Source organism: Phyllobates terribilis, unplaced genomic scaffold, assembly GCF_046119375.1.
Source record: "Phyllobates terribilis strain yellow unplaced genomic scaffold, ASM4611937v1 Scaffold_3__8_contigs__length_932513732, whole genome shotgun sequence".
NCBI classification, from domain to species: domain Eukaryota; kingdom Metazoa; phylum Chordata; class Amphibia; order Anura; family Dendrobatidae; genus Phyllobates; species Phyllobates terribilis.
In genome coordinates, this window is record NW_027362763.1 from 723,517,119 (window position 1) to 723,544,794 (window position 27,676).

Genomic DNA, 27,676 nt, shown 5'->3' on the forward strand with positions numbered 1-27,676 from the left:
CTGTCAGTGGTTAAGTGACTTACAAAGCGCTGTTTTCTATTTTCGGCATGCTAACCTGATGCAAAAATACACTTTGTGAGTGCATTTAATTGAACGTGTAAATCACATCTGGGCAGTCCTATAAGATTTACCTAATTTCTAGTAAACTTGGACTTGTAGAAATTATGTACATGAACCATTTAAGGACGGGGCCTAATGTGGCCTTAATGACCAAACATTTTTTTTTTAATTTGTCAGTGGTACTATTTAGGGTTACATAGAACTCATTATCTAACTTTTTATAGGGATAAATTGGGGGGAAAAAAGCAGCAATTCTACTTCTGTTTTTAAACATCTTAAAATTTGACTCTATACACGCTCTGCACAAATAAAGTGTTAATTGTATTCTGATCAGTACGATTACGGCAATACCAAATTTATACTATTTTATTACATTTGTACAATTAAAACACTCACAAAATTGCTTGAGTGTATTTTGAGAGCTGTAAGCTTGCTCATACATCTAGAGCTTTTTCCATCAATGGAGCCACATAAAAGGCTTATTTTCTTGCATAATTGCGCAACAAGATGTAGTTTTCATTGTAGGATTGTGTGGTGCATACTACTTTTTGATCATGTTTATTACACTTTTCAAGGGCTAGAATGAATGGGAAAAAAAACAGCAATTTTGATATTTTTTTTTAATACACCATTTGATATAATTGACATGTAAACTTCATTCTATTGATTGATGTGACAATGACAATACCGAATTTATATATTTTTTATGTTTTATTACCTTTGCACAAAAAGTTACAAAAATTTAAATATATATTATATATATATTTTTTTTACATTTTCTTTATACGGAGACTCACTGTACTTTTGCACAAAAGTCACTAAAATTTAAATATACCGTACATACATATATATTTAAATGTTAGTGACTCTGTGTAGAAGTACAGCGAGTCTCAGTATACAGAAAATAAAAAGAAATAAAAAAAAATATATATTTTTTTATTTTTATTTTTCATTTTCTTTATACTGAGACTCATAACTTTTCTATGCTTCCACAGAGTCCCATACGTCGAGCTGTTATTTTCACTGGTGTCATTTATTGGTATGAAAGATTTTCTGATGAACAAAAACGGTCAGTTCTAGAATGATGATGGACTAACAGATTGAGCGCTCTTACCATTTGATAAAGGGATTAAACTGCTGGGATTTTTTATTTTACTCATCTTCACCGTTTCAGGAGCCCAGCTGTGCACGTGCACAGGTATTACCTACCTGATCAGCTTGATATATATATCCATCAGGAAGGGTTCATTTACCAATACTCATAAGAATATATACATCATGGGGCGCTAGAGGGAACCTATCAGCAAGAAAAACTGGTTTTACCTGCAGCCGTAGTGGTAATCTGCAGGCAAATTAATTATATGCAGCAGTCTAATTGGAAGTGCAGCTGCAGGGAGAAAATGAAATATTCACCCTGCAGCTGCTCGCTTACAGTAAATCAGGGCGGCGCCAGGGGCAATGACCAGTCAGCACTTACTACCCAATGAGCAGGGATGTGGAGTCTGAGCCCATTTTGGTGGAGTCGGAGTCGGTATAAAATGGACCGACTCCTAAAATATATAATAAATTGGGTACAGTAGTTCAATGCAGTTTGTGGGGAATATTTTTTTCATAAGAATTTGGGAAAGTTATGAAATGTCCTATAAATGTCTGTCCTATTCCTGATCTAAGGGTCTAGACTTTTAGCTGAGATGAAGCTGTGCTGCAGTAAGTTTATCACTTAATCATGAGCCATGTATGGGGGAGTTGGAGTGGGGTCGGGGTCATGGAAATTGAAGAGTCAGAGGTTTGGCTTACCGACTCCACAGCCCTGCCAATGAGTGCGCTGTAATCACGGCCACAGCTCCTTTATTGACATCCTGCTCTTCAGACTGTGTTCTCCTCCAGTAGATAAGTGAAACCATAAACGCCAAAATACTCATTTTTTGAATTTACCCTCTTTCAGGGTTCCTGGAGGTTTCACCACCTTCCTCTCACCCGCTGAAGGGCAATGCTGCCCGAGATCCATCACATACAATCATCAGATAGAAAACTATCCCAACACTGCCTGATAACTATATACCCTGTGCATCAGCACACTGTGATTAATAAATATGATTCATACATTGCTATATACATTAAAAAACATAATGGGGGCCATTCATTAAAGCTTTTTCACCAAATTTCTGAGAAAACAAAGCTTTGAAAAGGCACAATTTTTTCACAACTCGAGGTTGTTCCAAAAAATTGCGACACTTTTTACGTCTTTTTCACCATAGCTACAACAAATTGGAGCTGGGGAGGGACAGGGCAGGGCGACCCCTCACTCGTCAAATTCATGAGTAGCGTAGGCGTTCACTACACCACAAGTCTTACTACAGCGGGAACTGGAGTAAGATTTGTGGCAAGGTGCACACGGAGGCACATGCCACTACGCTCCTTGCCTGACTCATTAAGAGACATGGGCCTCTTAATGAATCAGGAGTGTCTGCTCCAAAAGAATTACCGGTCTTCATGAACTGGGGCCAAAGTACTTTTTAAATTTTTTTTCGATAAAAAAAATGTTAACAAGCTAAAAAGTGTAAAAGCCATACAACCATGCCAAGGTGTACTTAGTCTAGATGGTCCCTAACCCTAACCAAAGGTAACCCACACAAACACAGGAAGAACATACAAACTCCTTGCAGATGTTGTCCTTGATGGCATTTGAACCCAGGACCTCAGTGCTGCAAGTCTGCAGTGCTAACCACTGAGCCACCGTGCTGTTTCAAACTTATATAGTGGCGAACTCCAAGCGTCAATGGTGCGCCCACAATGTGGCTGACAGCAGCCACACGTCGCAATGCTCTCTCCGCCTCACTGAAGCCACTCGCTTGCTATACCTCCAGGTGAGTCGAGCGCCAGCCACAGACAGACAGCAGCCAAGCGTAAGAGCACGCCAGCAGGCACATTGTGTGCGGGTCTGCATTGACACCTAGAGCGCGTGCGCCAAGGTGCTCCTCCAGAGTCAGGGAGCAAGCACAGAAATATGAACTGATTTTAGACAGCGTTCACTCTTACCAACAGAGCGCTGTCAATCCAGACAAGCGACTGGCTTTAATATGCAAATAGGAGGGCATAACGGTGCACCAAGGTATAAACCACACCAAGGGTGCACTCAAGTGCCCTCATTTGCATATTAAGATTTGCTGAAAAGTCTACTTTTATTTATGTTAAACTGTATACGCCTGACATGACTTTTATAGGAACCAAGTCCCTTATAAATGTTTATGCAGCTTAATTGACATTTTGAGGGGAGAAGCTGTTAGCAGAATATTATACCCCTATTTAATGGCATGAGTGTAAGGTGCTTCAATGCTGAATAAATCCTGAACTTAATTGTAGAATTTCGTTTTGAAGTTTAATAGAAATCCCTAGTTTACATTTTATGCTAATGAGCTGCAAGTATGGGCTGGGCACTATACTTAGAGCTATCCTGTTACCTCTCGCTATTCCCCGCCGCCGTTGACCTCCGGTACCTGACGGACGAGTCACCTTTGTCTCAGTTGCCTGACTCCGTGCTGTCATTGCCTGGAGTTGTCTCCGCAGAGAAGGCGGTGCATGCACAGTAAGCTCCTGATGACGCTGCACTATTTATCTAAAAAAAAAATGCGTTACCCTCTCTTAAGAGATGACAGGTCCCTTTAAAGACCAATGGTTCTCAAATTTGTATAAGAAGTCCTATCATCATTAGCATCTTAACCATTAAAGGAAAGGGCCACCCGCTGAATATACACCAAGGGCAGTCTTGGTCCATAAAAGAGTTTTCCCATCTTAGAAAGTGTTGGCGCCCTCACTGGGATATTCCATCACTTTATAATTGCCTCTGGGACCCCCACTGCTCCTGAGAATGACCAAAGTACTGATGTAGCAGTGGGTCTACTTTTAGTTTTTCTCTGCATGGTAGAGCTTCTGCAACTAGGCAATGTGTAAACTGACGCTTATAAGTGGAGATGATGTAGTGCGACATTGGTGCTGGGGCTCCATAATTCTGAGAAGGTATGAGGTTGTAAAGTGGTGGCAAATCCTAGTCATATTCTAACATGGAAAGACCCTCTTAACCCCAAGCTATTGCACATGGAGTGCGTAGATTTAGGGCTGCTGCCGAAAAGAACCATAAAGCTAAAGGGTGTGCACTCGAGTAATCGCTGTGGTCTTCTTTGATTTTATACACACAATGCAGAATGAGTGCTGTGTGCAGAATACTGGCGAAGGTAGCAATGTGGTTTCTATTCTAAACCTGGGTGACACATGAAGGAGCCATGATGAAGGATAGACCGGCCGTTTTCACAGATATAAAAAGGAAAAAAGACCATATAGAAGAGAACAATGCAGAGACATTTACAAATTACGCTATGATTAGAGGAAGAGATACTAATGAGAAGAATCACTTTCTGAAATTATTGGAAGATCAGTGTTTGGATCAAGTCAAAACTTGGTGAAACCATCTTGTCTCTAGATGTAGTGGATGACATCTTGTCATGGTTGCAGACTAGGATTTTTTTACTGTTAGAGCAGCAAAACTAAATATCTCTCTGCCCCAGATTGTCATTTTAGGTGACTCTTCAGAATAAGCTGTTCTGTGTGCACAGGAGAAATGACACGATTTCTGGCTGTTATACGCCATGTATCCTGCATTTTTCATCGGCTTTTCACCAATAATAGAGCGACTCCTGCTTTCTTGTGTCTATGGAGCACATATTCAAAATCAGCAGTACGAAGCACATTATAAATCAGTACAAAGCAGTGTAGCTGTGAATCCAGTAATGGGGTGAGAAAAAGCAAAAACATTGGTCAATGTGTTTGAGCCTCTCTTTCATTATCCTTTTCGCTCTGCTCCTCCCTCCAACTCCCCTTTCCATAGACTTTAATAGGCAGCTGTTATTTTTTTTTAATAGTTGAAGAGGAGTTCAGGAGGTAGAGAGGAGAGAAAGAAGTGGCTCATAAATGGAGAAAAAAGCTACTCTCTCTGATAAGATATATTGCAAAGTTTCTATTACTGATTTATGGAACATTAGTTGAAACGACAGTGAACTTTTACTAAAAAAAAAATATATAGCAATATAAAATACTTAGCAATATCATGTATGAGTTATATATACAGCTCTTGTCACTGAACGCAGCCACTGTTTTACTATCTATATGCACAGAAGAGCCGGTATACACCCTACAGTACACAGCACTCACATTTGCTGTAACTGATATTGGTGCATGGTTGTTACTGTAAGCCAGGACCTCACTTGGAATGTTACTTGGTATCTACTTTGGCATTTGGTACTAGTATAAGGATTTAATTTAGAACGTCAGCAGCAATATAAAAGACTGGTATAACTTACACAATTAGCAGACCACAAAGTTATGTTTCTTCTCAGACTAGCTCAGAAGTCTAGCTAGCTCTGTCTATTTTAAATCCTCCATTTATGAAAGGAATGGATCATCTTCAAATCCATTAAATACTCTATTTAAAGAGAATATGTCAGCAGGTTTTCTTATGTAATCTGAGAGCAGAATGGTATAGGGGCACAGACCCGGATTCCAGCGATGTGTCACTCACTAGGCTAAGTGTTGGTGTTTCAATAAAATCAGTGTTTTATCAGCAGGAGATAATCACTAGAGGACTAGGTGTATCGTGCCTCCTGGTCCAACCACGCCCCCACCACTGATTAACAACAATCAATACTGTGGGTGGGGTTACACACAGCTCCTAGATTTGCAGCAGAGAAAACTGTGATTATATCAAAAAGACAGCATGCAGTCCAGTTAGTGATACATCGCTGAAATCAGGGTCTCAGCCTCTACATCATGCTGCTCTCTGATTACATGGCAAAAACCTGGTGACAGATTGCCTTTAACGTTCATATAGAGGTTCTACAATATCAGGCCATTACAGCCTACATGGGATATGATCTCCATTGGAAACATTATATTTGGCTGTAAAGCATTTCTGCAGCAGGGCTTCATTAAAAATGTTGGACTGTTTAGTTCCTACAGTCTCTATGTATCACAATACACAGCAGACTGCAGAATGAGTTACCAGTGACAGCGAGGTCTGTAACTTGCCTCTCCTCTCCTGACTGATCTTCTGAGCCGACTAATGATCAACTCAAACTTTATACTGGTCATAAATCAGCTTAGAAAGGAGGAATTAGTCTCATTGGTAATTGTATTTCCTAGAGTCCATCATGACAGCACACCAGGAGGTAGTCCTCTCGTCCCCTATAGGGACAGGAAACACACGAGAGGTTAAATAGCACCTCCCACCCTCACCCACCAGTGTCTTTACAAAGCATCACCCAAGGATGGATGCAACTCAATTTTATTGACTTTCCTTCTACAGATGTTAACTTCACATAAGCACAAGTAATTCAAGGGAGGGAATGTAAGGGTCCTGTCATGATGGACTACTGGAATTACTGGTAGGATCAATTCCTCTGTTCCAGGACGTCCCTACTGACAGTACATCAGGAGAAAACCAAATAAAAGGACTAGGGCAGGACCACTACGTGGAGGACCTTTCTCCCAAAGGCAGCCTGCTGGGTTGACAAAACATTCAACTTGTAATGTCTGGCAAAAGTATTTAGGCTTGACCACGTTGCTGCCCTGCAGATCTGATCCGCCAAGTGCCCTGCCGGTTCAGCCCAGGAAGTGGAAACTGATCTTGTTGAATGTGCTTTGATCTCCTCCGGAGGTGTTCTCCCTTCCTAAGAGTACTGCAGACAGATTGTGGATTTTATCCATCTAGCCAGAGTTGACTTTGAAGCCTTCTTGCCTTTGTTCCACCACCTCCCTCTCATCCAACAAATTGAATGAAGAGGTTTGAATCCAGCCTCCGCTCTTTAGTAGCCTCCATATATTGCAGTATGGCTTGTCTAACATCCAATAAATAAAATAAACAATATTTTTGGTTTCTGGGATGTTGACAAAAAGAGGAAAGGACAATCTCCTGATTCATGTTGAAGGTCGACACTACCTTTGGGAGAAATGCCGGGTCTAACCTGAGTATTATGCGGTCCTTTAGAACTTGGACATGGGGATCTCTCACTGATGAGGCCTGAATCTCCCCTATCCTTCTCACTGCAATGATGGCCACTAAGAAGGTTGTCTTTAGGGAAAGCATCTTAAGGTTTACTTCCTCCCCAAAAGGGGCTTTACAAGGGGCATTCAACACTAAGTTTAAATCCCAAGGGAGTATGGATTTTCTTATTGAGGGCCTCAGCCTGTGGACCGCTTAGAGAATTTGGTGACCCAGGGATGATGAGCCAGAGAGTAATCAAAAATGATACTCAAAGCAGATATCTGGACCTTTAGAGTACTTTGCTTCAGACCCTTTTCAAACCCCGATTGAAGGAAGTCCAATATTTTTGGAATATTTGGAAGGGAGGTGTTTATGATGATTTCTCCTTGCTGTGTACAGAATTTCTTCCAGATTTTGACATATATGGCCAAGGTTACCAGCTTCCTGGTTGCCGAGATTGTAGAGATTAATGGATCTGAGGGGCCCTGTGTCCTCAGCATCTTCCTCTCAGGCTCCAAGCCGACAGGTGCAATAATCCCAAGTTGTGATGACAGAGAGGGCCCTGCGACAGGAGTTTGTCTCTCAAAGAAAGCAGGACAGGGTTTTCCAGAGCCATCTGGTTCAGTAGGGGAAACCAGCTCCTCTTCAGCCAGAAGGGAACTATTAAGATTATTTTGGCATGGTCCTGTTGAATCTTCTTCAGTACCTTTGGAATCTACACTGGGTATACAGGATGTCATTATGCCCAGAATACTAATTGCGGATTTGACTGAGCTCTCTTTTCCCCATTAAAAGGACCAAATTTTGTTCCTGACTTCCACCTGCTTTGATTGTGGAAGGAAAGATGAACCGCGGTGAGAATCCAAGAGGATCCCTAGAGAGACACTTTTTTTTCTGACCTTAAATATGATTTCTCCCAGTTTCTTATCCAGCCTAACTTCTTTAAGGTGGAGATGGTCACCACAAGAAGGCTTTCTAGTTCCTGTGTTGAGTTTGCTACCAAGAGGAAATCTTCTAGATATGAGATGATGAGGATTCCCTTCTCCCTCAGAAAAGCTACTATCCGCACAATTAACTTTGTGAAGACACGCGGGGCGGTGTATAGACCGAAAGAAAGGAAGACACTGAAACTGGAAATGCTGAATCACGATCTGATCTTCTATCGCAAACCTGAGGAACGTTTGACATGAGGGATGAATGGCTACATGGTAGTAGGCGGCTTTTAAGCCAAGAGTACACAGTACTGCATCTTTCACTACCAAGGGCACTGTCGATCTTATGGATTTCATTCTCAATCTTTTGTATGCGACCGACTGATTTCAGGGTTTTAGGTTTATTACAGTAAAAAAAAGTTGCCCAAGGGTTTCTTTATGGAGAAGAGGCTTGAGTAGTGGCCCTGGAACCATTCTGAGGAGCAGGAATAATTGCTTAGGATTTTAATAGCTCCATTACATGTTTCCTGAGTCTGTGAATGGTTTTGGGGGACTAAGGAGCTGGTAGCTGAAACTTCTCTAGTAGACCTGGGTAAATTCTATTTTGTAGCCTCGCGATATCGTCTGAAGCACCCACTGATTTAGAGTAATTTCCCGATACCCTTTCACAAAATAACAAAGCCTCCCACCTACTCCTCTAGGACCGTGCCAAACACCTGAAGACCTGAGAAGGAGCACATCTTTTGGCCCTCTTTTTTGCAGTTGTAACAGGCCCTGTAGGAGTTCCTCTGTCATGTCTCAGGGATTGCTCAAAAGGCAGATTCGAACGGGCAGGATAATCTCCTTCCATAGTGTCAGCAGCAGCACAGTAAGCCCCCACTAAAGATCAGAATAAATATATATTACCTGGAGTCCATTTCAATTAGGACCGCACCCTGCGGAAATAACGATTCCTGCTTCCTGTGCAGTTCACGCCAAGCCTGCAGATCTACGCGCTGTCTCCCCTTGAAACCAAAAGTGCATTCCAGGCTGGAATACACGCCACGCGCGTGTCACCGGAAGCGGAGTACTGTTAGATGTAGGGAGCCGAGAGCCTCCAAGGAGTGAAGCAGCTGGAACAAGGAGCCTCGTCCTGCTTGACTGGTCAGGCTGAGGGACCTCTGCCTAGAGGGGAGTCAGCCACAGACCTCTTGACAAGAAGAAGGAGAGAACAAACCCCCCAATCCTCCTTAGCCTGTCTGAATGGTAAGCTTCTTAGTGCATCGGTGCACCTCTCATGTGTCTGTCCTCCTAAGGACAGGAAAAATACTGGTGGGTGAGGGGCTACTTAACCTCTCCTGTGTTTCCTGTCCCTATAGAAAATAAAAGGACTACCTACTGGTGTTCTGTCAGGAGGGACATCCTGAAAATAAGGGTTACAGGCCCTGCTATCAGATGAGTACACTGGTGGATTTTCCTAGTAACTCATTTTGTAGTCCGCTATGTACGGTGACACACAGAGGCTAACTGTCACGATTTCACCCCTCAGTGTGTCTGGGATGCAGTTACTGACAGCTCAGTCTTCCAGTCTGGTGAAGGGATGTGCTGAGCTGTCGGTGTTTTGATTGATGGCTCGGCCATCCAATCTGAGACTGGGAGGTGCTGGGCAGCCTTCAGGTGTTTCCTGTCCCAGGTGATTACCCGGCTACTTAGCTGAGCTGTCAGTCCCAGATCTCTGCCAGACATACGTTCAGCTCTGTGCGGTTTGTCTCTCTGTGCTTTTCTTGTGGATCTTTTTGCTGCCTGACCTTGGACCTCATTCTGACCATCCGTTTTGCCTAGCCTCTTTGCTCTGATCCGCTTTCCTCCTGATAATTTGACCTCGGACCGTTACCTGACTACGCCTTTGTCTCTTACCTCTGTTTATGACGTACGCTCCTAGCTCTTGACATCGGACCCCTAGACTACCCTGATTCTCGGCTTGTCCACGAGAAGAGACTCTGCGTCACACTAATATAGCGGACATCAGCTATGTCTGGAGGCAGTTCAGCTCCTGGACCCCTTAAACATACTGTCACCCTAGCATAGATGTACAGTTACGCACATATGCGCCAAATAATTAAAGGGGTTGTCCACCTTTAGGGGACAGGACAATTTTTTTCTTACTTAAATGCATGTTTTTTGGCTAAAAATCATTTTTGTAAATGAGTTTATTAAAAACGTTGCACCGTTTTCTTTCTAATAGCCTCTGTTGTACTGTCTATTAGTGGCTATAGAATGGGTTAACTGAGAATCTGTAAGTGAGCTCATTATGACTGTCAAATGGGAAAGTCTAACTTTTTTTTTTTTTTTTTAAAGCTGCTCTTAGCTGATTTCTGACTGCAGACCACATTAAAGTAGAATGTGCAAGAAAACAAAAAAATAACCTGTACAAGGCAAATGGTATAATATTTTTTAATGGAACCCAATTGCAAAAAATAATTTTTATCCCCAAATATATGCATTTAAGTAAAATAATATATAAATAAATCAATAAAAGATAAAATAAAAAGATGTCTGGAGAGGTAGAGAACAATTTTAAAGGAGGGATCAGGAGTAATGCTAGATCTGCTGATTTAGATCCAGTGGACCCGGACCATGGCCACATCACTCCGCGATCAGTATAAGGGATTGATACATACACTGAATTAGGATCGCTTCTATGGATTTCCATGATCAGGTACAAATAAGATGTTGCAGGTTGGGTCTTCCCTGAATAAACCCTCTGACTCGGGTCAGTGATGGCGGACAACAAGTTGCTGCTAGAAGTAATGTTACCTGCACTCCGCAGATTAGGGTCCAGGTCTGGCATCTCCTTGGTAGCTTCTGGGCTTACACTGTAGATGGACGCTCCGGCTTCATTAGTAATGCTGTAAAATTAAGGAGAACGTTACATTAGTCATCATGGCTTCTATAGGATATAGGAGGAGAATGCTCCTCGTCTGTCATTTCCAGATAGCACCACTTATAATCATCTGATTCTGGACTCACATGGCCACCATGGTGGTGGAGGTAACGGCAGCTATTTTCTAGGTCATTGGACCTGCCATGTCACTGAAATCATTTACCAAAAAGGTCTCGAATCGTGCCGCCAAAACAGCTCTGACCCGGCGGTATAGGATCTACAAGGCCACGGGAGAGCCCTGTGATGTCCGGTACCAAGACATCAGCAGAAGATCCTGTAAGTTGCGTGGTGGACTCTCAATTTCAAGAACAGATTTTTCCTTCCTAATATATCTAGACAGGGATAAGGGGGAGATGCAGCTGCAGCTTCTCTCCATCTGTCAGACTGAACGCTGTAAGCAGGAGTTGCGCTGTCTCTACAAACATAAAGGTCACATTTATTGGACCCAGTACAAAATCTACAAGCCGGCCTAGTCTGGGCCTGAAGGAGCCGGTATTAGCATTGCCACATCCCAACAGCCATAACGTTTTCACTTTCCTATTAACATGTACTTTTCAAAATGAGTTTTAGTTATCAGCTGAAGTAGCCATATTGCAGTTTTTATTGGTGGCATTTTGAGATAAATAAAATGTATTGATTAAAGAGTAACTAAACCTTCATTTTAATTTTTTTTTTTAATATATATATATATAATTCTGGCCAGCAGGGAAAGTTATGAAACTTTGCAAATCACTTTATTGGCAAGTTTAACTTTATTCCAGTAAAAAGAAAAATGCATGTCGTCGTATTACAAACCCCGGCTTTTCCCCAGTCTATTTGCCAGCCTTCAGCTGCACTGATATCAGACCGTTCTCATTTGGAGTACAGATGATGGCAGTGATAGGTCAGCTCCTGTCTCTTCCTCTGAGGGTTGAGCTTATCAGGACAATCTCCTACAGCAGCTTCTCCCCAGAGTTGGGGCTCATTCAGATGTCCATTTTTCACTGACTGATAGGAGAAAGTGAAAAAACTTATTTTTTTCTCATCAGTGAAATAAACTGATGAAAATTGGTCATTTTTTTCTCTTACGTAAAAAAAAACAAACTGAAGTCTGAATGAGGCCTAAGAAAGACCGAGGTGCTGAGCTGACACATCACTGCCATCATCCGGACTCCAAATGAGAATGTTCTGATATCAATTCCGCTAAAGGCAGGCAAATAGACTGGGGAAAAGTAGCAAATTTTTATTTGTAATTTAGTTGTTTTTTTTAAGGAAAGAACACAAATCCATTAATAAAATGATTTGCAAAGTTCCATAAACTTGCTATGCTGGACAAAAATATTACAAAACAAAGATAAAAAAAAAAGTTTAGTTATTCTTTACTATTGGGGAAGGGAGTAATGAAAAGAAAAGAAAAAAGATCAGGAAAGTCAGCTATCCTTGTACAACACGCACAGTGTATGTATTGTAAAGTGCTGCGGAATGTGTTGCCACTATATTATTATTATTATACACATTATAATACATAATACACACTGTAATACATTATTAATGACTATTATTATATGTGGTCCCTTTCATTGTCATACAGTTGGCCTTTGCATGGCAAACCGTCTGGGCTACACAGGTCATATATGCCAATTTTTTATTAGTATTTTTTTATTATTATTTTTGGGAGGGGGGGGGTTAAAAAATCAATTTTATTTTACTGCAAAAAATAGATAAAATAAATAATTTAAAAAAAACATACGGCAGTGGCCACTACACAGTGTACGGCGCTGTTCTGCTCCGGCCTCACATATTCTATACATCCAGGGCTGCCGAAAACAACTGATAGGGTTTCGGACCCCCGTCAATGTGATATTGATCACCTATCTGAATATGTTAGTCGTAGACAACCCCTTTAATGATCAATAAAACTTTTCTAAGATTGCACTGTCATTGTGAGGAAGAAAATAAATAAAAATCTTTTTTATGTTGAAACTATTTTTTATTTTTTTTTTTAAATGAAGGAAAATTAAAAAAAATATTTATTTTCCACCACAGCAGGATGGTTATTATAACATATGACATGCTACTGTGTCTTCCTTTATGATTTATACAAATTCACGTTTGTACCTATTATTTACCATTATTTTTTTTATTTTCTTTTTAGATTTTATTTTTTCATTTTTTTTTTTAAGAAGAAAAATAAAAAAAAAATTATTTGTTTTCCACCACAGCAGAATGGTTATTATGACATATGACATGCCACCATGTCTTTCTTTTTTTTTTTTTTTCATATCTTGTTTTTAGATTTCATTTTTTTTTATTTTATCACGTTTTTTATATGAGGACCAAAAATTCAGACACTTTATTTTTTTTAAACTATTTTTAATTAACTAATCACTCATTTGTCAGTTACAGGGTAAAACAGACAAGTTGCCCCCATCGCTGTAAGACATGCTGGGTTCGTTAGTGCCCACCACATGGTCATATGACCTGTCACCTGGCGATCCTATGACCACTGGAGCCGATGGTTGTAGCGGCATCACTACAGCTGCATGTAACGCCAGGTAGTAGCCTGATCTGCCGCGCAGCCGTTACTTTAGAGCCCCATAAATAGGAAGCCTCTACAACAAAGCCCATTATTGACCGATGTCGAAAAGCATATTGGAAGTGGATAAAGCGTTAAAGTGTTAGATTTCAGTTTGGTATTTTATTTAGAACTTTCTAGGAATTTCCGGTTGAGTTTAATATACTCTATGAAAATCTGATAATCCAGAATATTTTATTTATTCAGCATTTATTTTATTTATGTTTATATTTTTTTATTTAATTTTTATTTATTTTATTTTTTTATTGTTTTATTATTCAGCATTTATTTTATTTATTTTTATATTTTATTTTTATTTATTTTATTTTTTATTTTGTTTTATTATTCAGCATTTATTTTATTTATTTTTTTATTTAATTTTATTTTTTATTTTGTTTTATTTATTTTATTATTCAGCATTTATTTTATTTATTTTTATTTTATTTAGCATTTATTTTTATTTATTCAGCATTTATTTCATTTACTTTTATTTTTATATTTTATTTATTTTATTATTCAGCATTTATTTTTATTTATTCAGCATTTATACTGCACAATAATTATTATTACAATATATTTTTTCATTTATAATTATTACAATAATGAGAATTTATCACCTAAAAGAAAGAAATGACATGACATTGTGACCTTAAAATGGCCTATAACTTTTCTATTCTCATTTCTTTAATATTAGAGAAAATTCTAGTATTAAAATCCACAAATGAGCTGTTAAAGGTCGTGACAGTGTGATTTGTACAAAATTCAGAAGTCCAATAATGTATTAGCAGTTATTCTTAAAGCCGCAGCACGTTAATGCATAAAATCCAGCAAAAAAAAAATTAAATGCAATGCAAAAAGTCTGGTGGACTTTAATATAAGGAGCTGGAGAGAATTCCTCACTATTTGCTCTCTCCAGACACTCGCTGTATAATTTATCACAATCAGGCGATTGCAGCAGCTAAAACAGAGACGAAAAGATGTGAAGTGTAACACTGGCACCACCTTGTGGCCACTGTCCTGAACAACAATCAGAAACGCAAAAAGTATTATGAACATGAGAACATGATCACAGAATTCCGGTCCAAAGTGGCTATTAAACGACTGCCGGATGGCATGTATATGGCAGATACGTAACAGTCTGGATTGGCCCGTGCAAGAGGGGTATTACTAAAATGCAACACCTAATCAGCTGGACTGGAAAAAAACGCTGGCAGCAGGGTGGCTCAGTGGTTACTATTGCTACCTTGCAGCACTGGGGTGTTCGAATCTGTCCAGGTTTGTACACTTCTGCTGCGCTTTCACTCACAGTCCAATATTCTGCACATACTCCTAAGGTAATTAGGGCAGGAAGTGATGATGATCTCTGTACTGCGCTGTGGAACATGTTGGTGCCATGTATAAGAGAATAATACTAAAAAATATTGCTAAAGAGAATAAACTATAACTTCAACTCCAAACCTGGAGCCTCCTTCTGCATCTATATGCTAAGGACCTTCTCCCTGTATATATACGTACGGTGGTAATCCACAGGTTTAAAATCCCAATTCCACTGGTAAAACCATCTACTATCAGAAAATACAGTAAAGCTACTGCCAGTTTTCTGCGGAAATCCTTTCCCCTGCGCTGACCCCAATTCAGACTGGGGATGCATAAGAGAAAAGGACCAACACCAGGGACAGGGGAAATGAGTGAAAAAAAAAATTAAAGGGGTTTTCCTGCTGCCACATGACATTAAAAGAGGTTAGTCCGTGACATCTGTTGATCATCTACAAGACAAGTCAGAATTGTGGGACTGGTAGGGGATTGAAACCCCCACAGTCCGGAGAATGGGGGAATGAAATATCCGTGTAAATGGATGGGTGGTGCACATGACCACCGCTCTATTACTTCTATGGCAGCGGTGGTGCACATCTAGACAGTGAATTGAGGGGTGATCACGCATGTGCACCAACTTTAGGATAGGTCATAAATGTATAATCGTTAAGGGTCCAACTGCTGGGACCCCAAGTGGTCATGAGAAAAGGGGTCCCATGTGCCCTGTGTGAACGGATCAGTAATACACATGTATGACCATTGCTCCCTTTAATGAAATGTGGCAGTGGGCAGATGTCAGCAGAGTGATCATCAGGACATCAGCTCTACAGAAGATAAATGGCTCCAAACACATCAAACACTGCTGATCCTAGGAAAAAAAGGGACGGGATCTTTCATCATTGAGGCTCAAGACTTCAGATCATCTTAGTATCCTGGTGAAACGGAGGCTTCCTCTGAGAATGAGGTCCAGATTCACTCAATAGATGGACACAAAACCACCCACAGCAGTAATATCACCGGGAGGTTTACAGCAGCCGGATCCTGCGAGAAGCACTGACCCGTTTACATGATGATATAAGTGATGACAGGCAGCAAAATGTCAGAATGTGCAAAGGTGACGGGAAACAGGCAACAGACGACCGGCCATCAACGGCAGAGTGGAAGTTCTAGCTTCCATCAGCATCAAACTGGGGACATTTGCAAGATCTACTTTACATGGACACCAGTATCAGGACACCTCCACATCACACCCACAGAAGCTTTTCGGACCTCCCACTCTCCATCCAAAGGCATTAGTAACGATTCCCCCTCCGCAGCTATTATAGATCCTTTTCCCAGAAGAGCGGAGGCTGTAAGATTTTGGAGGTGTCTGTGGGAACTCATCCAGAAGATGTTGAGGAGAGGACAGGCTCACAATCTATGTTCTAGTTCATCCCAAAGGTGTTGGATGGGGCAGAGCTCAGTTCTCTGGGGCCGGTCATGTTCTTTCACACAAAACTCACCCAACCATGTCTGTATGGACCTTGTGCACCAGGCACGGTCAGAGGGAACAGAGGAGGGTCCACCCCCCCCCCCCCCCCAAACTGTTCCCATAAAGTTGGAAGCTACAATCATCCAAAATCTCTTGTGCTGAAGTATAAAAATTTCCTTTCAGTGGAAACTAAGGTGCCAAGGCTGACCCCTGAAAAACATCCCCATAGCATTATCCTCCTCTACCAAACTGTACAGCTGCACAATGGAGTCAGGGGGTAAAGTTCTCCTGGCATTCACCAAACCCAGACTCCTCCATCAGATTCCAGATAAAGAAGTCCAGTGGTGGAGGCTTTACACCCCTCCATCTGACACTCGGCATTGTGCTTGGTGATATACGGCTATATGCAGCTGCTGCATGAAGTTCCTGGCGGGGTCGCATTGTTTGTACTGATGTTAATTCCAGAGGAGGTCTGGACTCTGCAGTTATGGAGTTAGCAGAGAGTTGGTGACTTTTCTGCCCTCAGCACTCGGCCCCCTGCACTGTAACATTACGGGGTCTCCACTTTGTGTCTGAGTTGCTGCAGTTCCTTCCACTTCTCAATAATATCACTCACAGGTGATGGGGGAAGATTTAGGAGGGAAGAAATGTCATGAAGGGACTTGTTACACCGGTGGCTCCTATTACAGGACCGCACTGGAATCAGTGATCTCTGCACCACCAGCCGTTCTGTCACACGTTAGTAAAGGTAGACAGTATGGCCAGGGGCTGGAAGTTATACATTGTGGGGGGCGAGGGACCAGATGTTATACACCGGGGGCAATGGGACTGAATGAGAAACTTGAATTCAATTAAGACCTATGTGACAATACTTTTCCCCATATAGTGTATAAGGTAAATGCAGTAGCTGTTGAATGTATAAACGTGCAGTAAAATACAATCTTTATCTGCCGGTCAGTCACTAATGCCCCATCTTGTCATTATAGACAAAACTAAACTTTATAATGTGATGAAATGGAAACTTAAATTCTCTGTAAGATGAAATGCAAGTTTCAATGGGGGTTGTCCAGCTTTTAAATAGGTGACATAGATGGCTTCAAAATAATAAAATCCAGTATACTATCCTCCTCTACCCTCTGAACATCCAGTGCAGAACGCTCCAGGAGGTCCGTGCCAGGACAGGAATTAATGACGTCAGGTGGCATCAATCCCAGTGTTGTCACGGACCCCCAGATGCAGCAGTCATGTGCCTGGACGGCCGGTGTCGCCTCCATGGGGGTTAGAGCCGGTGAGGGAGACTGATCTTATTATGTTGAAGTCATCCCTGCCTCTTTTGGCTGCACATCGTCTCCGTGTCTCTGCCATTCAGGATCTGTGGAAAGCTGAGAGACGGAGCATCAGTGTAACTATATAAAAAAAAAATGAGATAGCGCCGAACAGATTAATAAAATATGTCACATAGGAAACAACTTATATTATCCGGAATTCTCATTATTTCCCAGAATTCTCATTAGAATTTATTATTTAAGAAATCAGGCTTTTTAAAGTTAAAAAAAAACAACTTTCTAATTTCTTGTAAAATCTTAAAGAAAAAAAAAAGGTGAACACACTTGTAACACCTGTCATCCTCCGTATATCCGACAGTCGTAATAAAGGTTGACGCTACGTGTGCGGTGACAGGTGATGCCGGCGTTCACTGGAAAGCCCAAATCACGAGACACCGAGGGTAAAAGTGAGGCTGGATGTGAGGCAGGTATGTCCAGTATTGCGGCACGCCGAGGCTGTCCATTCATCTATGAAGCACATGCCCCCAGAACATCCTGATGGAAGGAACCACAATCAGATATCTGTCTTTAGCTTGTCGGAAAACGATGACATTTTTCAGGAGGAAAAGGGTTCAAATGGCAGGTGTCAGGGAGCCTTAGCTTCACGTGTGATGCTAGGAGGCAGGCGAGGTGCGCTCATGTCACAGCCGGGCAGAGCTCTGCGCTGAGACTGCACGTCTGAAAAGAGCAAACCTCACAACCTGTTACATCAAGCCGGTGCCACGGTCTGTTACCGGAGCCGAGCTGCTTCCTGAACATTCGTCCTGGGGAGAAAAACCAACGTCTTCAGACACCGACGAGAGGAGAGAAAAGCCAGTTTGACACCTCTCCGGCCTAAAGGTGACAGCTACCTGTGGGTGCTTCCCTCCACTTTACGTATTGACAGGATGTGGAAACAGGTTGTGTCAGGGGGGATTCAGGTGAGAAGACGTCTTTGAAAGCAAAAAAAAAAGAAAAAAGTAATAAAACTTTCAGCAGCCATGGAAGAGGTCACTTCTTATAAAGAGAAGAGACGAGATGGAGCACACGATCAGCGCTCACATCAAGGGAAACCATCCACATGGTGCAATAACAAAATAAAACAATAATGATAAAAACAATCCTCATCTTGCATTAGATGGGCCTTCAGTTTTCTGAAAACCACGTGTGCTTTATTCACCCTCCCCGGGTCCGACTGAGTCTCCACCGCTGCTCTCAGTGTCTGTTATTGTCTAACATGGAATATGATGCAGCCAATAACTGAGCTCAGCAGCTCATGCACTGATTGGCTGCAGTGGTGCACTGCATCTAATAACAGATACTGGTAGAAGCAGTGAGGCTCAGCTGGACCCAGGGAGGGTGAATGAAGGACAGTTTAAAAAGAAAAAACTATGCCCGGGACCAGGGTTTTCCAAAACTGGAAACCCCCTTTAAGGAGTATTCCTAATATAACGGTGCCACCACTTAAAATTTTGCTGGAGATTGGATTTTTTTTTAAAACCCAACCTCAGAATGTTGAATCGGAAATGTTACACAACCTTCCCTGTTTTTCAGAGTATTGGCTCCCCCAGATACCCCCCATGCAGGGTACTGGGACACACAGCCACTACTGTGCAGAAGAAATGTCAAAGAGACCTCTCAAGGTCAGTAAAGTTTCGAGATGTTGGACCCAAATTCCTTCCTCCAGGTCTTAAACTGTATTGGTGGTTTCAGGTGACTGCTCAGAGTAAGCCGTCCTGGGGCGCGAGGAACAATACTACTTCTGACCATCATACAATTACAAGAATTGTGTTTTCTAGAGCAGTTTTCCCCTTTACAGGATCTCTCCAGATTTCAGCTGTCTCTGAGATAATGGATGAAGGCTCACTGCTCTGATGCTCTCCTGTCTCTGTAGCACAAGCTCACAAGCTGCAGCAGCATGGAAGACATTATACCACAGTCCTGAGCAGTGTAGCTGTGAATCCAGCACTAGGGTGAAATAAAACAAGAACGAACCCTATGACCCCGATTCACTAAAGTGCTTACGCCAGAAAACTGGAGTTAAAACTTTTCGAATAGTTGCAAATTTTTTTGAATTTACACCCCAGTTTCGGGCAGTTCTGCCAAAATGGGTGGAGCTATGGAATCGGGGCTAGGCCTACCTATCAAATTGATCAACAGTGGCAAAGTTTCTTACACCAGAAACGTTATTTCAGTCCCTGAACAGTCACAATATTGAAAAGACGCGCCAATTGAATCTTGATGAATGTGTCACATCCTACTGCAAAACTCCCCTTCATTAAAGAGGTTGTACACTATCTTAGCATTAATGACCTATCCTTAGGATATGGTCGGTCGGGGTCCGACTCCCGGCACCATCGCTGATCAGCTGTTCTTGGTGCCTGATCGATCAGACATTGATGAGCTATCCTAGGGATAGGCCATCAATGTTAAAGTAGTGGACAACACCTTCAAGACTGACCAACTGTACAATGCCAGTCTTAATGAATTGGGCCATCTTTGCCCATCCCTTCCCCATAAGCTTCTATGAGCAGCCCGTAACCTGATCCTTCAGTGAGCTAAACATTTTAAGACAGATTTTAGCAGTTTTTCAGAGTGAACGATGAGTTTGGGAGGTGAGGGTCATAGGTCGAGAAAGAGTCAGATTTTAATAATAAAGATATATTACAAGTTTCTTATATTTACTTGTACCACAGAGTTATCGAAGGTTTGTGGCCTCTCCCGTATAGCGCAATGTCTAGGCTCCTCTCCCGTATAGCGCAATGTCTAGGCTCCTCTCCCGTATAGCGCAATGTCTAGGCTCCTCTCCCGTATAGCGCAATGTCTAGGCTCCTCTCCCGTATAGCGCAATGTCTAGGCTCCTCTCCCGTATAGTGCAATGTCTAGGCTCCTCTCCCGTATAGCGCAATGTCTAGGCTCCTCTCCCGTATAGCGCAATGTCTAGGCTCCTCTCCCGTATAGCGCAATGTCTAGGCTCCTCTCCCGTATAGCGCAATGTCTAGGCTCCTCTCCCGTATAGCGCAATGTCTAGGCTCCTCTCCCGTATAGCGCAATGTCTAGGCTCCTCTCCCGTATAGTGCAATGTCTAGGCTCCTCTCCCGTATAGCGCAATGTCTAGGCTCCTCTCCCGTATAGCGCAATGTCTAGGCTCCTCTCCCGTATAGCGCAATGTCTAGGCTCCTCTCCCGTATAGCGCAATGTCTAGGCTCCTCTCCCGTATAGCGCAATGTCTAGGCTCCTCTCCCGTATAGCGCAATGTCTAGGCTCCTCTCCCGTATAGCGCAATGTCTAGGCTCCTCTCAGGCATATATGTGCCCTGCTAAATGATTTCCACCTACATAGGGCTAAGAGCCTCTGACAACATACACCAGTCCATTTTTTTGTTTCTTGGCAAAACGAATGTACAAGCACTTTCCATAAAAGCTATTTCACTGATTGATATCGATCTATTGTGAGGGGACTCTGATTACCCCTCATGCACATGCACTTTAATATTGTATTATAATCTATTTTTTTGTTCGTTGGCTCTTCATGTGGGAAAACTTTATGCTGTCTAACTACCTGACTACTTTAATAGCAAATACCCTTCTTCTCTGATATGCACATGCACTTTGAATGTGTCTATCCGTATAATCGTTCGATTTTGTAACGGTGAGGGATACTATGCATTGACTATTCTTGTTTGGTTTTTCCATGCTATCTATAAGGGTGTATTTGGCCAAGATATTTCTCTGTAGTGGGCTGGCACTCATTGCGTCCCTCACACAAGCGGCCCGAGAGAGAAAGCGAGTGCCCGAGAGAGAGAGTGCCCGAGAGAGAGAGTGCCCGAGAGAGAGAGTGAGTGAGAGAGCCCGAGTGAGTGAGAGAGCCCGAGTGAGTGAGAGAGCCCGAGAGAGAGAGAGAGCCCGAGAGAGTGAGAGAGCCCGAGTGAGTGAGAGAGCCCGAGTGAGTGAGAGAGCCCGAGTGAGTGAGAGAGTCAGAGAGAGAGAGAGCCAGAGAGAGAGAGAGAGCCAGAGAGAGAGCGAGAGCCAGAGAGAGAGCGAGAGCCAGAGAGAGAGCGAGAGCCAGAGAGAGAGCGAGAGCCAGAGAGAGAGCGAGAGCCAGAGAGAGAGCGAGAGCCAGAGAGAGAGCGAGAGCCAGAGAGAGAGCGAGAGCCAGAGAGAGAGCGAGAGCCAGAGAGAGAGCGAGAGCCAGAGAGAGAGCGAGAGCCAGAGCGCGAGAGTGAGTGCCCGAGAGAGAGAGCGAGTGCCCGAGAGAGAGAGCGAGTGCCCGAGAGAGAGAGCGAGTGCCCGAGAGAGAGAGCGAGTGCCCGAGAGAGAGAGAAAGAGAGCCCGACAGAGAGAGAGTAAGAGAGCCCGACAGAGAGTGAGTGAGAGAGCCCGAGAGTGAGTGAGTGAGAGAGCCCGAGAGTGAGTGAGAGAGCCCGAGAGAGAGCAAGAGCGCGAGTTCCCAAGAGAGGGAGCGCGCTAGGGCCCGAGAGAGAGCGCGAGTGCCCAAGAGAAAGAGAGAGCGAGTGCCCAAGAGAAAGAGAGAGCGAGTGCCCAAGAGAAAGAGAGAGCGAGTGCCCGAGAGAAAGAGAGAGCGAGTGCCCGAGAGAAAGAGAGAGCGAGCGCCCGAGAGAAAGAGAGAGCGAGCGCCCGAGAGAAAGAGAGAGCGAGCGCCAGAGAGAAAGAGAGAGCGAGCGCCAGAGAGAAAGAGAGAGCGAGCGCCAGAGAGAAAGAGAGAGCGAGCGCCCGAGAGAAAGAGAGCGCCCGAGAGAAAGAGAGCGCCCGAGAGAAAGAGAGCGAGTGCCCGAGAGAAAGAGAGAGAGCGATTGCCCGAGAGAAAGAGAGAGAGAGCAAGTGCCCGAGAGAGAGAGCGAGTGCCCGACAGAAAGAGAGAGAGAGCGAGTGCCCGACAGAAAGAGAGAGAGAGCGAGTGCCCGAGAACAAGTGCCCGAGAGAGAGCGAGTGCCTGAAAGAGAGTGCTAGAGAGCGAGTGCCCGAGAGAGAGAGCGAGTGCCAGAGCCCGAGAGTGAGTAAGAGAGCCCGAGAGTGAGTAAGAGAGCCCGAGAGAGAGCGAGTGAGAGAGCGAGTGAGAGAGCGCGAGTGAGCCTGAGAGCCAGAGAGAGAGCGAGAGCCAGAGAGAAAGAAAGAGAGAGTGCCCGAGAGAAAGAGAGAGAGCGATTGCCCGAGAGAGAGAGAGCAAGTGCCCGAGAGAGAGAGCTAGTGCCCGAGAGAGAGCGAGTGCCCGAGAGAGAGCGAGTGCCCGAGAGAGAGAGAGCGAGTGCCAGAGCCCGAGAGTGAGTGAGTAAGAGAGCCCGAGAGAGAGTGAGTGAGCCCGAGAGTGAGTGAGCCCGAGAGCCAGAGAGAGAGCGAGAGCCAGAGAGAGAGCAAGAGCCAGAGAGAGCGAGAGCAAGAGCCAGAGAGAGAGCGAGAGCAAGAGCCAGAGAGAGAGCGAGAGCGAGAGCCAGAGAGAGAGCGAGAGCCAGAGAGAGAGCGAGAGCCAGAGAGAGAGCGAGAGCCAGAGAGAGAGCGAGAGCCAGAGAGAGAGCGAGAGCCAGAGAGAGAGCGAGAGCCAGAGAGAGAGCGAGAGCCAGAGAGAGAGCGAGAGCCAGAGAGAGAGCGAGAGCCAGAGAGAGAGCGAGAGCCAGAGAGAGAGCAAGAGCCAGAGAAAGAGCGAGAGCCAGAGAGAGCAAGAGCCAGAGAGAGCAAGAGCCAGAGAAAGAGCGAGAGCCAGAGCGCGAGAGCGAGTGCTCGAGAGAGAGCGAGTGCCCGAGAGAGAGAGCGAGTGCCCGAGAGAGAGAGTGAGTGAGAGAGAGAAAGAGTGAGTGAGAGAGCCCGAGAAAGAGTGAGTGAGAGAGCCCGAGAAAGAGTGAGTGAAAGAGCCCGAGAGTGAGTGAGTGCCAGAGCCCGAGAGTGAGTGAGTGCCAGAGCCCGAGAGTGAGTGAGTGAGAGAGCCCGAGAGCCAGAGAGAGCGAGAGCCAGAGAGAGACCTAGAGAGAGAGCGAGAGCGAGAGCCAGAACGAGAGCGAGAGCCAGAGAGAGAGCGAGAGCCAGAGAGAGAGCGAGAGCCAGAGAGAGAGCGAGAGCCAGAGAGAGAGCGAGAGCCAGAGAGAGAGCGAGAGCCAGAGAGAGAGCGAGAGCCAGAGAGAGAGCGAGAGCCAGAGAGAGAGCGAGAGCCAGAGAGAGAGCGAGAGCCAGAGAGAGAGAGTGAGAGGCGCTCTTTGTAACTGCCCTCCACTTTGGCCAAGAGATAAGCACCACCTTTAATTAACCACCATTTAATTACTAAATGTTCTTTTTTAATTTTGCTACTTATATTTGGGGAAAAGTGTACAATTTTATATACTATATAATATATTACTGGTGTAGTTGAAGAGTAACTCGTGGGCTTCAGACTGTCAGTCACAAGTTTGAAGGTTTTTTTAAATGTCGTGATCACACTTGACAGACACTTAAGAGGTTAAACTGATGTAATCAGAGCTGGCTAGTTACTACTGGTGCCACCACTCCCGCCCAGTAAATCAGACCACTCCATGTACTGGTTGTGCATGGACACAATATATGTACGGCGGCCATCACTGAAGGGTTAAAAGGGTTTTCCTACCAAATAGTCACCAATAAATAGGAAATGTGATACATTTAGGATCGCTGGGGATTCAAACAATCCAGAGATCCTTAAGGACACGGTAGTGCACATACGCATCTGCAGCTCCATTCACTTCTATGGGACTATTAGAACAGCTATCATTAATGAACACAACTGCTCCATTCACACAGAAGACTATAGGGGACCTTCATTTTCAGGATCGATGGGGGTCCAGGAATCATGCTAGTGTATTAGTAACATCTCGTTTTTAATACTTCATACCTAAAAAACAAAAGCAGGACTTACCAGTAGACGACACTGAGCGGTGAAAAAAACTTCCTTTGAATGAGATCGGCGAGATATCTTTCCGTTTCTCTACACGCTGTTCCATTTCCAATAGCGACAGTATAACAGCTGGAAAATGAAGGAGGCAGAATGGAGGATTAGTCTATAATCTCTCACTGACCGTATGAAGAAGATAGCAAAATATTCTAAAAAATTACTGACTTATATATGAAAAAAATAACAGAATTTTACTTGTAAAATATCTCTGCCGTCAGTGAATTTACAGGTTGCCATAAATGCTAGATAGCCTACAGCTATTCCTCCAGACCCAGCTACACACATGCACGTCACCTGTGCCTTCAATAGGAAAGGGGAGTATATACCCTGAAAATAAAGGATCGGGCATGCTGAAGTCCAACATGCCCAATCCTTTATAACTCCAACATCTTCCTCTTGTGGAAAGTCAGGACACGCCATCATACATTACATGGTCAGACATTACTGATACAATAGGTGGGTTCTATGGATGTGGACTAATGTTTTTGTAAATAGAAGAGAATCTGCAAAATGTGAAATGGTGGAATTAGGTCCTCGAACCAGTTATGCCTGGAATCCAGCTGAAGAGGACTTCAGGTATGTAAATGCTTCTCTCACATTTCTTTTTCAGCTGGATGCCTGGTGGAGTACATACCAACTTTACGATCTTCTAACTTGTTTATTCCAATGTACGGGACTTATGATAACAAATCGGAAGCCTCAGGAACCACAAAAGTAGGAATAGCACTGAATTTAATAGACAGGAGTCACATTATTCACAAGTGAGTCACATGATTCAATTTTTGTTTTACAATGAGAGCCTACGGGAAGCAGATTCCCCTGTAAGCCTACGAGAGGTAGCTACCGTATATACCGGGAACACTGCTCAAAAGAATTAAAGAGGTTTTTCCATCGTCTTACATGGACAAGATTGCAAACAGCTTGTAAAAACAAGTGTGTACTGCTCATTTCCTAATAACCATCCACTTTGAAGTCTATTAGAGGTGGACAGTTCCCGAGACAAGCAATTGGTCAAAAGGAGTGTTTGTAAGCACTTTGCTTTAGAGCCTGAAAGCTCTACTCTGAAGCTGGCCGGATCAATGAATCTTCCCAAATTCAGTGTAAGGGGAGAGTTAGACAGCCGTATAACTCAGACAAGGATCGCAACGAGATTCAGTGTGGACCTGCTCTCATCTGTGAAGAGAACGGGGCGCAATTGGTGGACCTGTCAGCTCTGGTATTGTCTGGCGAACGCTGTCCGATACCCAGCTGAGGGCACAGGTCCCATTACAGAACATCAGGCCCTCTTGCCACCCTCATGGAGTTGGTTTCTAACCGTTTCATTGGATAAATGCACACCAGTAGTCAATGGAGGTTATTTTGCAGGGCTCTGGCAGCTGTCCTCCTGATCCTCCTCGAACAAACGAGCAGATACCGGCCTCGTTGCCGGGTTGATGGACTTCTATCGCATTGCCCGGCTCTCTCCTTGTATCAGTCCGTGTACTGGCATTTGGTCCTTGCTCTTGAGACTGTATTTGGACACAGAAAACCTTCTTGAGATGGCAGGTATTGATGCTCCATCCTGGAGGAGCTGCACTGCCTCTGCGAGCTCATCATGCAGCAGGTACCACCAGTAGTGACAAGGACACCAGCAACTAAAGAGGATCTCTCTGTCCAGGGGACCCAGCACATCCATGCATTAGTTGGACAACTCCAAAAATGTGCTTTAGTAAGACCATGTTCACACATTGAGTATTTGGTCAGTATTTTGCATCAGTATTTGTAAGACAAAATCAGGAGTGAGTGATAAATACAGAAGTGGTGAGGTGTTTCTATTATACTTTTCCTCTGGATCTGGCTTACAATTACTGATGTAAAATACTGACCAAGTACTGAATGTGTGAATGTGGTCTAACTCCTAATTTGACCTAATGCAGTGGAGGTGCTGCAGTAGACGGATACCCTGTGATCATCTCATTTTGGGACCCTTCTAACAAAAGTGGTGGTCAGCGCTGACCCTCTATTTCTGTGTCTCCAGCAGCCAATCCCCAATCTGACGACGTCACCACCACCCTGCTTCTCGCGTCACTTCGCCAAGTGCCGTAATAAACGCAAGAAACTTTCACCTTCATAAACAAACAGACGCTAAATCATTAAGCGCGTTCTTCATCTTTACACATTGACCTCGCTCTCATGATCGTATTCAGCAAAACACAATTACCCGGGACTGCAGCCGACAAAACGGCGGGTCAATGTAATTAACATATAATTGATCAATTAGCCTCTCTCCAATTATCCCTCCAAAAACTTTTCCTTTGATAGGTATTGCCCTGAAAACATGATAATTAGCTCAGATTTAATTATGCCTGCGCTATCTATTATGTATTGCCCTGCAAATTAACCTATTTCTAATTATCAGACAGACGACGTGCTCAGACGCTCATCGCCACTTCTCCGCTGCCGGGTAATTGTTGCAATGTCTTTTTGCTGTTGAATGGAGATATCAGCCCCATAGGAAGGGAGAATCAATCACCGGCGGAGAATAATTAGTCGTTGTCAGCCTCATGCAGCAATCGCTATCGGGGGATATGTGTGCGCTCTAGAATGTGCTTTTTTTTTTACCCTGCTCTTGACGTTTTTAAATAGGTGGAGTACTGTACGGGAGCGTGCGGTCAGTCATAACCTACTAGGAATTGAGCAAGATATAATGGAAATCAGACTTAATGGGGTTGTCCACTACTCAAACAACTCCTTCTCAATTCCCATGTTTTCCCACGAGTAAAAGAATAACACCTATACATACCTCCAGAGCCGGTGTCGTTCCAGCGGTGGCAGTACTGGCTCTCCCGGGGCTTGTGTGACATTGCTATGTCATGCGATCCCTCAGAGCAGGCTTTCACTCTCCCCTCTTACGGACATAATTGATATCCGGAGGAAGTGAGAACAGCGGGGGGGGGACACAGGTATTAAGAAGGGCTGGTCCGAGTAGTGGACAACCACTTTAATAAAATTGTCTTATTGCACTCCAGTTGGCTTTGGTTGGTTGAGGTCAAAAAGCCATTTCTGAGACCATTGCGTCCACTGAAATTAAAGGGAGGGAAATGCAACCATATTAACCCTTGTGGCTTATTTTATTTACTTACAGGGGTATTCCGATCTCCAAGATCCTATCCCAAAAATGTAGTAGGTGTAAT

General features: G+C 43.7%; 1 protein-coding gene across 2 annotated transcripts in view; it reads right to left on the bottom strand.

Moving 5' to 3' along the window:
- SRBD1 (S1 RNA binding domain 1) overlaps nucleotides 1-27,676 on the bottom strand; it is a 183,590-nt gene that overhangs the window by 115,793 nt on the left and 40,121 nt on the right. For both annotated transcript variants that reach the window (XM_073672054.1, XM_073672053.1), the window contains exons 16-17: nucleotides 24,468-24,575; nucleotides 10,822-10,913 (exon numbers count right to left, since the gene is read on the bottom strand). In XM_073672054.1, the coding sequence (XP_073528155.1) occupies nucleotides 10,822-10,913; nucleotides 24,468-24,575 (200 nt within the window). The remainder of the gene's footprint in view (nucleotides 1-10,821; nucleotides 10,914-24,467; nucleotides 24,576-27,676) is intronic.